Source organism: Centroberyx affinis, unplaced genomic scaffold (assembly GCF_046629955.1).
Source record: "Centroberyx affinis isolate AG114_WGS23_722 - 3 ecotype Tasmania unplaced genomic scaffold, CSIRO-AGI_Caff_v1 ptg000749l_1, whole genome shotgun sequence".
NCBI lineage: Eukaryota > Metazoa > Chordata > Actinopteri > Beryciformes > Berycidae > Centroberyx > Centroberyx affinis.
Window position 1 is genome coordinate 237,252 of NW_027279362.1, and position 14,048 is coordinate 251,299.

At 42.3% G+C, this 14,048-nt stretch overlaps 1 protein-coding gene across 1 annotated transcript; it reads right to left on the reverse strand.

The window, feature by feature from the left end:
* Positions 1–1,577: 1,577 nt before the first annotated feature.
* Positions 1,578–12,778, reverse strand: rab15 (RAB15, member RAS oncogene family). The gene is made up of 7 exons (XM_071519920.1): positions 12,655–12,778; positions 4,758–4,818; positions 4,435–4,495; positions 3,521–3,598; positions 2,752–2,841; positions 1,962–2,027; positions 1,578–1,739 (listed from the first exon to the last, which is right to left on the reverse strand). Exons 1-7 carry the CDS (start codon positions 12,776–12,778, stop codon positions 1,578–1,580), a joined length of 642 nt encoding a protein of 213 aa, XP_071376021.1.
* Positions 12,779–14,048: the final 1,270 nt, after the last annotated feature.

Consider the following 14,048-nt stretch of genomic DNA (forward strand, 5'->3'; position numbering starts at 1 on the left):
GGCAACTCTGGTCAAATGCTATACTTGTATTACGGTCAGTTGATTATTAACTTCACTGAAGTTGCAATAAAAGACAGGAAAGAAGATTGGGATCGCATGCAAATCTCTCACTTGTCCCTTGCTAAGTCTGGAAAAAAAAAAACATATTTAAATGGAATCGCCACAGTACTAAAAAAAAACAGCGAGAAAGAACAGAATGACCAAGAGACGTTAGTATAGTCACAGAGGGAATATTTTAGACCATCTATATCACTGTGGACACTTTTTTTATACAGCCCTCTAACGGTAATACATTAAATTCATGTCCTATGCTCATGAGTCTATCAACCTATGATGCCTTGAAAAACTTGTATGTACAATGCAATGGGCAGTTATCAGTCAAAGTACCAACTGTAAGTACCATAGGATATTTTCTGCTCTAAACAAAAAGTATTCTGAGTATAAAATGAAAAATAAATATCTTCAGTTCTGCTACAGGGCAGTGGAATAATTTAGCTCTCGGTGTTTCTCTCCAGCAACTAAGAATATACTCGAATATGCTAATTATTCAAATGTACATGTGGTCCTATATGGATGAGTAAGAGATTACAGGCTGCATAAATGCTTGTGTTGCCAAACCTTGCATGAAAAATGTGGAAAATAAAATGGCTGCATATGTTTAGGATCCTGTCATCTCATCAAAGATAGCCATTGCAACTGCAGTCAACTGCAACCAAAAACAAACAAACAAACAAAATCAAAAATGAAAACAGTGTACTGGCATCATTGAACAGCTCTCCGGTATGTCTGCTGTTTTCGCAATGCATGTAGCACCCTCTTGTGGCACATTTTAAGACCACATCTAATGCATACAATGGTATAGATGAGCACTATACCTACAAAAAGGTAATTAAAAAGGGTGGATGAAGACCAAATGAAATCAGTCACATTATTGATTTGCAAGGCACCCAGCCTTATGATCAAAATATTAATGAATATCAGAGACAGCGCTTGGAAAATCAACATTGAAATACAACATTGAGAAAAGTTTGCAAGTCAGTGGTGAACAATTCCAAATCATAGCCTATCCTTTATTTCAAGACTATTGTACAAATTTCAGAAAGCAATAAAATGTCTTTCATCTTTATCTATAGCTCCCCTATAACTAGGCTATAGCCTTGTATTCCAGTCTTTTCAGATGTAAGTGAACTGCTGACTGGTAGTGGATAGCGATTGGATTTGTTCACACCAAAGACAATTTGAATTGAGCAGGAGTTAGTGCTTTAGCCATTTAACATTTTGTCCCACAAGGGGAAACCTTGACAGTTTGACCTTCAGCTGCTTTATTTTCTCCACCAGTCACTTGGCACTTTGTTGGAGAAAGTTTCCTCCTTTGTCCTTGAATTGCTCTAAAACAGCTTATTAGCATTTTTGGCATTGCTCATTGAAACTATGGGGAATGGCTAACTGCAAGGTTGCAGCTAGGTGTACCTCTTTATTTTAATTGAAGACAAATGGAGAAATCTTTTTCTCAGAATGTGCAAAGTGTCTGGTGAAGACAAATATTCAACTACAATTCATAATGTTAAGGTATTCCTTTAACACCAGCAGCCCTTGTTTTGGTCGGCCGCTGCATTGTCACAGAGTCCCTCCTCTTCTTCCAGGGCGGCAAGGTTAAGCTCGTCATTGATGGACATCCGGAGAAGATCCAGGTCCTTTCTATTGGCTGCAAGCACCTGCTCAGCCAATCGTGTGAAACTCTGAGAGGGAAACATGGCAGGCACAGTGGTATGGGAGGAAGACAAGGACAAGGAGAGAGACAAGATGCACACGGTCAGACTATCAAGTCATTTCCTGCCGTTATATCATTATGACTGCATGCATTGCTTTGATCTTGTTACTACACATAGTCATTAGATGCCATAAGATCCCTCTGAGCGATGACTCTCCATTGGTTATGCAGCAGTCAGGTCAGCCCTCACCTCTGTTATATTATGGTTGGTGAAGGCACTTGTCTCAAAGAAGTCCATTCCGTAAGCCTTGGCCAGCTGGAAAACATAACGATGACAACACCAACAATTTGATTAAAAACGTAGAGCTTATTTAAGGCCTGAAAATTTAAGCTTGACCCAACATGGACCCAAAGTTTCTACCAGAACCCAAACAAAACCAAACGGGTAAGGGCTTCTGGTGAACCTGGACCCAAAGGTTCTACCAGAACTCAAACTGAGTCCAAGGGGTAAAATGCTTTGGGCAAACTTGGACCTGAAGTTTCTACCAGAACCCAAACAAAGCTTGAGGGGTAAGAGCTTTTGATGAACTTGGACCTGAAGTCACTACCAGAACCCAAACTGAGCCGAGGAGTAAGAGCTTTTGATTGACCTGGACTGAAAGTTTCTACCAGAACCGAAACCAAGCCAAGGAGTAAGAGCTTTTGGTGAACTTGGACTCAAAGTTTCTACCAGAACCCAAATGGAGCCCAAGGACTAAGAGCTTTTGATGGACCTGGACCCAAAACTTATACCAGAACCCAAACCAAGCCCAAACTTTCTACCGAAATCCAAATGGAGTCTGAGGGTAAAGATCTTTAGGTGAGCTTGAGCATGACAAACACCTGGATGGTAATAATGGTATTTTACAACCTAACCCAGACCCAAACTGGATCATCTGACTCAATCCAACCCATCAGCTCTACTCAGGTCCTGTTAAGTTTGTCATTTAATGTCAAGCCAGTGTGAAATAGTGACAACAGACAGGCAGTCACTGACCCACCTTGTTACCCTGCTCTGTGGCCACCTGCCTCTTGTCCACATCATCTGACTTGTTCCCCACTAGGATCTTCTGGACCTTGTCAGGAGCATACTGCAGCAGTTTGTAATGGGAGTATGAGAGAAAGGAGGGTAATTTACAGAGGAGGAAGAAGAATGAAAGCGACAAAGTGATAGAGACGGAGCGAGAGAGAGAGCGAGAGAGAGGAGATTTCAAATGTCAAGAGAATGCCGAGGGGAGAGAAAACGGGAGAGGCAGTGTTCAGGAAATGAGACCGAGATTAAAAGTAAGAAGGAAGCATGCCAAGATAGATACAGTATATTCAGACAGACCCATCTAGGAAATTATGCCTATAATGACTAAATTAATAGAAGAGAATCATCTGGGAAATGAAGCAGGGCAGGCAGAAGAGTGCTTTATGAAGACTCAAGGCCGGTAGAAAAAAAAAAAGCACTGCCAGAGGAAAATGTGTTCTTTTAAATACTTATGGTAAGATTTTTTTTTTAATAAGATGACATGTATTTTGAAAACGAGGATGGAACAGTCATACTTTCATAACCACAGCAAGAGCAATAACCATCAGGTTTGACATAATTTGGTTTATATAATACCACATCAGGCATCTGTTCTTCGTCAACCTTGGGCCTTAGCACAATAAGTCGTTTTGACAGCTGTACCCTTTCTAAATGAAAAAAAAAAACACCTCTTGGTGATTTTCCACTGTGCATAATCTATGACATCCAGCTCTTAAAGCCCTGATCACTGAACTCACCTCGTCCACATCACTGGCCCACTTCATGATGTGCTGGAAGGACCGCTCACTGGTAATGTCATAAACCAGGAAGATTCCCTAAGGAGTGAAAAATCAGTAACTGTGTAACCAATAACTATGACATTTTTTAGCACTTTGAACAATCTAGTTTAAAAACTTTCTTCTATTTCTTTAAACTCTTAAAAGTGCTACATGTAGCATCTTAATATCAATAAGTCATCACATTCATTTTGAAACATTATTATAATTATAGTAAACAAACAAGACCATTGCCAAGAAGATTGGCATAAACTGCCGCCCCCCTACACGGCAGAGCTAAAGCTTTCAGAGTTTCTCATAGCGGCAGATGGTGGAAGGAGTGAAAGGTGATGGAAAAATCACTTCCAACATGTTTATCTTCTTCAGTAAAGCCAAAGAGAAAACCAACCCAAATGGAATGACAGCAACGAGGAGGAGGGGGAACAAGTAGCAACTATGTGACTAGAAGCAGCGGGGTTTATGGGGAATGTGGTTTTAATTTTGAGAAACATTAGCACTAACAATACTACTGGTGTGAGGTAAAGGCTACCAATCGTGTCGGCCATGGTCTCACTTGTTTACGGTTATTATGCCAAGGTATCACAATTAATTTTATAATGACATATTGATTTTTAAAAATGCTACATGTAGCACCTTTAATGTGTGTGCTTTGTGTGATTCCTCAAGCATCTGTATGACTGGTCAAAGTAACCAAAGTGGTGTGAAGCAGCACATTGAGAAAACAAATGGGCAATTCTGGCAGAATAATAGCAAAAGGAACAACTTACTCTTTTCAGTTGTAACTGGAACATTATTACTAAAATTGAATTTGTTGCACTACTTAATAGTAATAACATTACATTAATGTGTGACAAGCCACAGTTTAGCTCAACTACCTGTGCTCGTCTGTAGTACTGCTTAGTGATGGTCTGATACCTTTCCTGGCCTGCAGTATCCCTAGAGAGAACACACACACACACACACACACACACACACACACACAGAGTTAATTAATGAGATTACAATATGTCACAGCCATGAGATATGACAGTTATCTTTGGGAATAGATAAAGAACAACCCTCCCCTGTCAGAACTAGTGTTGTGTAATATTTAAAAAGTCAGGGGTGTAATCATAACATTATAGGCTGTAGTGTTTCTTATTAATGTGATTCTGATGCAATAAGCCTCCCAACATGGTGTTTTGTGTCGCCATCTTACCATATCTGTATCCGTACTTTGATACCATCTATTACTAGCGTCTTCATTTTGAAATCGACTCCTGTAAGAGAGAAAAGATAGAAGCTTGAGAAATACTATATTACATTCACAGAAGAGCTCCAGTTTTAGTTGATATTTCTCCAAACCTGTGAGAACTGTGGTCAAGCTATATGTTTTATGGAATTATTCCCAGCTTTGTGCGCACTTGCCATCCAACAAGTGACAGAAATCAATTAACCCGCCATCGTCTTTACTGACAACCAGAGCTTTACCAGTATCTGCTGCAGCTTTATAACATCAAAGAGGGCATTAACACCACGAGAGCCACATCATCCCTGTGTTATCAGCCTTTTAAGACTGGGCTAATGGGCTTGCTCCAGCGCGCCGAGGCTTCACTGAGTTCAGTTCTCAGTATCGATCACATGGGAGGTGGAATAAGGGAGGAGGGCAGAGTCGTAGCTGAGCGGAAAAAGAGGATGAGCTGGGATGGGAGAGGGAGATGAAGTGGGGGGAGGGGAGGGGAGGGGGGGGTGAGGCAAGCAGTTGGTCACGCTTCAATGATCTCTGATCTATTTTAGCAGTTTTGAAGACTAGGTGTGATATCGTTCATAGACAGAACCCCGCGGACGGGCCAATTCTATATTTCTGTTAGGGTTCGATCTATGCTGGCTTTTGAAGGCCAATACAGGTCGTGATATTTCTGGAGTGAATGTGCTGGTATTCAGTATCTTTAAAATTTGATAATAAATCTTATATCTTTAAAATTTCATAACAATCAATACTTTGATTTTTTTGTTTCCCACAGAGTATAACTGTCAGGCTGGAAAAGCCTCTGAAACAGCATTTAGACCACGAGATGCTAAAACTCTCCATTGAAACCCAGGATACTAATATTACTACTAGTACTACAACTAGTAGTACCACTACTACTACTACTACTACTACTAATAATAATAATAATAATAGTAATAATAATAATAATGATAAACATATTCATGTGGAATCCAATCAAAATATCACATCAAGTCAATCAATTCAGTTTAAAGGCGTCCCATAGACAATAAATTATAATAAATATGCAATCAAACAAACTGCATCATATCCATCATATTGGAGGTGGACAGCAATGACTGGCTGATTTTTAATAAAGGGCCTTTCTTGGCCCGGTACATCAACAAACCCATATATCAGTCTAACTCTAATTTCTGTCTCTATCAGATCCCTTTTCCTTTGTCAATTTTTCTTTCTCTTTTGCATAATGGTCTCCTCAGACTAATGCAGTGAAGTGGATAAAAAGCACACACACCGGGCACTGTACACCACACTAATCCCGGGGAAATCAATAAACAGTTCATCCCAATTAACCCGACCCTCAACATCCAGGAGACACAGCCAGCGAAAGGGTTACCCGAGTCCAATCGATTCCCAGACCTGGAAGAACTGCTGCGAGAGGTTTTTATAGCTGCGTTTCTGCTGGGTCGGTATTCCAACAGATTCCAACACGCGGAAACAGCTGACAGATGTGCTATAGCTAGGCCCTCTGATTTTAGACTGCGTTTGCGAAGAACAAGCAGGAGTTCGACTAAGACAGCGCCAGGAAGTCAGCGGAAGCGGTGGAGTTCACTGACTTGACAGCGTGAGGCCTCATTTACGCAGTGGAGCGGCCACTGCCTTTGACGAGGGAGCATTCAGACCAACACTAACTGAAAGGTCAGCATAACAATCAGCGGCTTCCCTTGCCTGGGGCTCGGGGAGAGAGAGGAGGATGATGAAAAAGAAACCGTCTTTCTCCTTCACTGTCCAGCATAGTGGGCCTGCTTTGTAAAGCTCCAGTGAGAAGTCATCCATGCAAACAGCTGTGATTTAAGTGCGAAGTGCAGGATGTCTATAGATAAATTACAGGGACAAAATAACGGAAACACCACATGAAAATGAAAGACTTTGAAGTAGTTAAATCACAACTACAAAGACAGCTACACAGGCAAGTCTATTAGGTTGAATGCAAATTAGCAGTATGCAGCTTTTCAACACTTTTATATAGGGGTTTTAAAAGCAACATGAGGAGACTAACAGAGTTCTAAAGAGGCCAAATAGTGAATTGCAGGAGCATTAGTCACAAAAACTGCAAAATGAGTCTGACAGTGGTTGTACAATGGCGAAGGAATATGAAGCCATTTTACAGGGCCAGATGCACCCAATTGTGCAAACACTGTTCCTTCGTAATGTTCCCATATTCCGAGATGATAAATGCCCTCTTACTGCTGAACAAATTCAAAAGGGGTTTCATGAACTGAGTAAAACTCCTCCATGGCCCCAGTCAGCAGATGTAAACATCATTCCTCCTCCTTCATCCCTCATAGAACTGGAGGCTTTCCCTTCTTGAAGAAAGGTACAATATCCCACTACACACAGTTCAGGATGCAATATGACAGCAAAGAGGATGAAGCTGTTCTGCAAGCAAGGAGTACTGCAAACCAAACTTTACACCGTACACTGATTGAAAGCTCAGGCATTTGCAAGTTTCAAGAAGAACAATTCACCTGTTACAGCTTACAAATAAAGATGACAGTTCAAATCGTGAAGGCTAACTGAGAAAAGAAATCACCCACCAGCTTCCATCCTGCCCTTCACAGGGAGCCGTGACAGCGGAGACATGCACAATGTCCCAGAGAGATAGCAGTTAATTTGACATGGCAGCGTTTCACAATCAACACCGACTGAAAGCCATGTAAAGACTAATGGGTACACACCCAAAACTGACTTGACTAATTACTGTGATGACTATGTGTTCGACTGTGCGAGACGGATCGGGGACCGACGCGTGTCAGAGTGTGCTATAGGTGATGGTGACAGGCTCTAATGGATGGATGGATGGATGGATGCTTCGGCGCTGGCACAAAGTCACAGGGGAATGAGCCTGTCATCCATGACTATCATTACTAACAGAGTACAGCCCACACCGTCAACAGCTGTTGCCTTTAGGTTACATCAGGACAAAGAACAAGCTGTTTCCACTAGAAACTTGTCAACACAGTCTGTGTCCTGAACAATTAACCTATATTAGCCTATGGAATGAAGAAACAACACAATAGTACCTACCAGTGCTTCTTGCTTTGACATAGCTCAAACCGGTGCGATACAGCTTTCATATTTAGACCAATATTGGTATGAGAGCTGTAGGAGAACATCTTAGTCTGAGTCAAGGCCAGGTCAAAAGTGGGTCAAGACCGAGACAAGAACAAATCGAGTCTTATTCAAGACCAAGACCAACATAGGCAAAGTTAAGGATGAACAGAGAGATACATGTATCTGCAGGAGCTCTGTACTCAGCATCCAATTAATCAAATCAATGAATAGGAATTGACTAATCAATGCATAGGAGTTTGAAGACCATGACATACACAGGTTTCTGCAGGTGAGATCCCATAAATTGTTTGTAGTGCTGGGAAGAAAATAAAGCAAACATTAAAAAAAGGCCCATTTTTCATATTTTTTGATAGACAAGAAAAAGTTGTGTCAATTTCCAATAGTGGCCGAGACCAAGACAAGTCCAAGGCATCAGAAAAGAGCCCACTGTACCTATTGGTGAATGCTGAATACTTCAACTGCTTTATGAAAGGCTCACAGTATCTGTGGCTGTGATCCATGCCAGAGCCCGGGAGGGAGGTGTGGGGGGGGGGGGTGCTGGTACCTCCTTTAAGCTAATGAGCTCCTCAAGCTGCGGCGGGGCCGAGTCCGTGACCGGACCGTGGCCGTAACACATCGAGATCAGCACCGTGAGGACAGCTGCTTATTGAGCTATGATTTAGGGCAGGGCCTGCACCATGCTTCATAGGGCGCTATGACAGCCAGGAGCTCCTGAGGACTCCAGAGAAAGAGACTGCCTAGGTGAGGGGAAGAAGATTAAACTCAGCAGTGTGACTGAATACCATTACTAAATCATCTCTACAGCTGCTCCCTGCCCGAGAAATGGGCACTCTTGGGCCCAGATGAAGGTCTTATTATGAGGAACAGAGTGACCTGCTGAAATATAGCGAGGATGTCTGCATGAGCGAAGGTGTATTAGTGCTTCATTGCTTGAAAAAAAGTAAAAATAGAATTCATGTTCCTGTTCCTATGATTTTGGACACGAAAGAGTTTAATTTTCCCAAAGGTAGAATCTAGAGAACCAAGGCTCAAATGTCTGACACTTTCTAGAACTCTGTTGATAATGAGTGGGGGAGGCTGACATTGTGGACTCAAGCCACATCCCTGGTTGATCCACCTACATAGCGTCACAGTGTTCACAATGCCAGTCAGACAATGCCTGTTCATTGTCAGAAAAAGTATTGCTGGATCACCTCACAGACAAAAAAAACCATCTTGGACTCTGAATCCAGTTCCAGCTCTGTGGTGCTCACTCTCTTTTCCTTGTGTGGGAAGTGATTTGTTCTTGTACATGATCTCAGACTGAACTCTTTTTGTGAGGATCGTGGGAATAACTTATAAAAGCCACAGGAAAATACTTTTGGGCTAAAACACATATCATTTCATGTAGCCAGTAGAGACTAAGGAGGGGTGTGAGCAGCTATTGGTCCATGCATAGGTTTGACATTGACCCAACAATCATTTAACAGACAGAGACATGGAGGAGGCCAAGTTCAACATCAACCTAAATGAGCACAACATTTTCTCAATAAGATATTATGGGAAGGTACAAATTGCTATTAAAACTGTTTTGAAGTGATACCAGAAAGATATTTAGGTCCTGATTCCACAAAACCATGCAGGTAGCAGCTATGGACAACTAAGGACGTTCTCTCAACTTTTTGTTGTTTTTGTTTGTTTGCTGGGAACCATTAGCATCTGAATTCCTCGGGTTATCCTTATACGTTACAGCAGGAGACAACAGCAGTCCCCGTCTGCTGAATAATACATTCATCAGCGTTTTATCCTCTAATGTTTATGGGGAAAACTTGAGGAGTTTTGCTGAAAATAAACCAAAAAACCTACTGATGCGAGATCCCAGCAGTTTCTGAGATAATTGAGACCCACATGCGAGCTAGTGGACTTTAATGGGACCTGATGAATAATGGAGCCAGCCATGAGGGGGACATGGGAGAGAATTTATATCCCTCTGTCCCGCTGAAGGTTGGGAAATTATTTATTGATTCTCCGCGGGGGAGCAGTGATGTTGGTCACTCTTGATCTTTCTTTCTCTCTGGGCCTTCTCGGGCTTGTTTGGTCTGAGGAGAGCAGGCTGAATTATCGCCGGCTCATGAAAGGACACCCACCACGGCTTATGGACACATGCTGTCGCCCGCCACCATTCAGTCCAGTATAAATATCTCGGCTGAGGCTGCCTGCCCCTAAACAAGATCCTGATTTCTAATGCGTCCAGCTGTGGTCAGGAACATTCAGTCCACTGCGAAGAGAACACAAAAATCCGACGGAACATTCATCCAAGATCACTGTTTTTTTTTTTTCAAAGAGCACTAAAGGACTTTTCACTGCGACCGGAATATAGATGCAATGTGTTTTCTTGTGGAAGAAGCACACTTACAAATGACTTGCAATGTATATGAGGATGCCTCTACAGGAAGTAAGCCTCCTGTAGGGCGCCATAGGTGTGTGACTTAAAATAGCACTGCTGTCTCTGTAAGCACGTGAGGGTGAATTATTACTGACTGGAGTGGGAAAAAGAAAAAAAAACAAAGCGTTTAACATAAAAAGGTTCGGTGTCATGATAAACAGGAGACTCATATAATGTCCTGTTACGGATGGTCTCAAATTTGAGTTCCCACTGGATAGCTGCTGGGTGTTCAGTAAACTCTATGGATGGGACGATATATCGGAATTCAATATATCGCAATACAGAAATGTGACAATACGTATCGTGATGCAGAAGAATGAATCGCGATATTGGCTCCATTTTATTCTGCTGTAGTAATCATAAATGAGACGGCTTGCCCATCGCAGTTTCACAAGCTCTGCATCCAAATTAGATTATTTGCACTTTGTAGTGACATTTTGAAATTGTCGTTTACATTCTATCAAGCCAATGCCATCGCTGGAAAGATTTGTGGCTCAGAAATAAGCATAATTCTGAACTTTTATTTATTACATCGTATCGTGGTTGTATTAGGTCATGAAGTGTATCGAATCGTATCGTGAGATAAGCACATCGTCCCATCCTTAGTAAACATTCCTCTAAGACTTTGGTTTCTCCATAATGCTTGTATGCAACAACAATAGAAACAAACCACTGGTCTAGAATAGGTAAACATGCAATGTTATGGTGGATAAAAAATATTAAAATGAGCAATTCACTCCGCAATGCTATCCTCACTCCCATGACTGTTAGACCTTTTCGAGGATCATCTGTCTCCAAACGACAGGCTGACCACCAGAGTTTCCTGATTCACTGTCTTGGCTTCATGCAGTTCATCATTATCTATTCCGTATCTTATCCATAACAAGACGGATGCTTATCACAACCAATAGGAACATTTCCTGACTTCCAATTCACCCCGGGGGCCACAGATGCCTGTATTTTGTCTTGGCCCCTTAATACGGCCAATTACTGCGAATAATGCTGCATAATAGCTGCTTCCTCAATAATAGGAGCTTCCTGGGCGCAGTGAGGGCTGAAATGTCTCTTTGTTGACTTAAACGAGCAGAGGCACAGCGAAGACATGCCAGCCGCCACGGAGGAGATAAGAGACGCCGCAGCGTGGGGAAAACACTCCTTAACGTCCTTATTTCCCTTGGCCTCGATGTGAAGGCACAGTGAGGAACGCTCTGAATCCTAACTATGGAGACACAGGTGTACAGTCCATATTAACTATGAGAGACGAGGCTATAGGGTTTAGCTCTGCTGAGTTAATACCCTCTTCGGGGACGGGGCTAATCCGTGACCAAGGGTGGGGAGCAGGTAGATTTACTTTCAATTAGTTCTGCACTCACTGGAGTCAATGAGTGATGGTGAGGACCACATTTAGGTTCAAGGAAGAAGAGGCTGTGGCATTAATACAGCCGGATCAACATTAACGCCACTTGCTGCCAGTTAGAGAATGATACACATTTAGTTAATTTAGACAGGGTCAGGGGTTCCCAAACTTTTTTTTCTCATCAAGGATCCCAAAATAGATACACATTACAGTACAGATTTTGTCCTTTGTTGTTAGATATGACTTTATATGCAGTTACATAACTGTATACTGTAGGTGGGGTGATAGCCACAGTGGGTACAGTGAACCCACTGATCAGAACAGTCATCCTTATACTCACTGTACTAACTTCCAATAATAATGAATAATGAAATAAGGAAATTAAACTATTCTCCCCCTATTTAAATTTCCAGGACCCTGCTGGAAGCCCATCAAGGACACTCCTGGAGGTCCCCGGACCCCAGTTTGGGAACCTCTGTACTAGATAACAGGCCTGGTGCAAACTGTAGCCTATGCCTATATATTATCTAAACAATGCCTTGGCTATTGGGCTGTATTGCATTGTGTTACACAGCCAGTCAGTGGTCAGTCAGTGTCAAGGACCTGAAGTGATAGCAGTTGTTAAACTCATCTGTACGGTTGCCAAGTGTTGGATCTTTCGCCTCAAGGGTTTCAAAACCATTTTACATTCAACTCTCTCTTTATTCCACATGAATACACTGCGCTAATCCAATCAGAAAGTAGCCTGCTTAAATGCCAGATTTCACGGCCCTAATGAAATGTAGTTTGTGGAATTCGGAGTGAAAATTCAATGAGTATGATGAGCGTGTGATGCGCATATGACATCAATAGGAGCTGAGGAAAACACTGAAAGACCATTCAGGCGGATGGGGAGTGCTAATTAACACCAGTGATCAATAATTAAAAGAAAATAGTCCTAGTGGCATTGCAGAGTCGGGCGGTCTTACCGATGGTGGAGATGTGAGACGGGTGAAATTCGTTGTCCGTGAATCTGCATAACAAACATGTTTTCCCAACCCCAGAATCTCCGAGAAGCAGGAGTCGGAAGAGCACATCGTACTGCTTAGCCATAGTGTTGGATTAAAAAAAAAAGCCCCAGCCAGCTAACTCAGCGATGAATTACCAATCCCTCCCCGCACGCATCCCATGTCTGCTCAGGTGATAACTATAAGGCTTTGTCTATGCTTCTTTTTGGTCACTGGTGCTGTGTCGGTGGATAACAAAGCGGGGATGCTCCAGCTTCCCAGTCAGCCCCTCAGCTTCCAGTGGGTGCGGTGGACCAGTGTCAAGCCGGGCAGAATGAGAAACAATACTTCCGGTGGTCGTTTTCAAAATAAAAGCATTACTGGCAGAGACGGGGTATGTTGCAATGTTTGGGTAATACAAAGCACCAAAGTGAATGTAAATATGTGTCAGGAAGGAATCGGTAGCAAATGAATATACAATTGGGCGTGGGGAGTTTTTGATAGTGTAAACGGCTAGTAGCCTAATGCACATATTCAAAACTGCACATATGTTATCTAGCCTACATCTATAAATTTAACACATTTGATAAGGTGCATAGCTTTTCTCACATATTTGTTTTCTTCTTATTCCCGTATTCTTTCTCATTTGTATGAATTCTTCCATAGCCTACATTACATAGGTAATTTCTCACTTGCATATACAATAGTAGCCACCGTAAAAGCCTATTAGTGGTGGCACAAGTGTCCGTAAAAAGCTGTAGGCTATATGCAAACTCCAATGCTCCCCACCCTCCACCCACACGCACAATTTATTTTGAAGGAAAAGTCGCCTTACTTCCTTTCATATTCTGCCTTTGTGTCGTTTGCTTGACGCAGCTATGTGGTGTAGCGAGGATGCGCGAGGTAGCATCTGCTTCTCCCGACATCAGTGACAAAACACCAATGGGTGGAGAGAATGAAATAGGAGATAGATTACAGTGAGTGATAAAAAAAATAATCAATATTGGCCACACACCCACACACACTCGTAAACACATACTTAATTAAAAAAAACTCATGTTAAACAGGCTTTACTGTATACATAAGTGTCATCAAATAAACATTTCAAAGCTCCACTTTTCCCCAGTGCGCAGTGCCTTTTTAACGGTCGATTCTTCAATCGTGTTAATGGCATTCTTTGATTAAGCCTAGCCTATTACCGCCAAGGATCACTTAGAAGTGTGTGTGTGTGCGTGTGTGTGTGTGTGTGTGTGTGTGTGTGTGTGTTGGTGTGTATGTGTGTGTGTGTGTGTGTGTGCGTGTGTGTGTCTGTTCCTTCCAAGGCGCCGTAGCTTGTGTGCGCGCGGATGCACTTTGCATGTGCAGTCTCCGCCCAC

Excerpts from the sequence above, each read along its gene's own strand:
- rab15 (XM_071519920.1), bottom strand. The coding sequence starts at position 12,778 with ATGGCTAAGCAGTACGATGTGCTCTTCCGACTCCTGCTTCTCGGAGAT. Across the intron at positions 4,819-12,654 it reads GTCTCACATCTCCACCATCG|GAGTCGATTTCAAAATGAAG; the intron begins GTAAGACCGCCC and ends TCTCTCTTACAG. Across the intron at positions 4,496-4,757 it reads AAAGTACGGATACAGATATG|GGATACTGCAGGCCAGGAAA; the intron begins GTAAGATGGCGA and ends TGTTCTCTCTAG.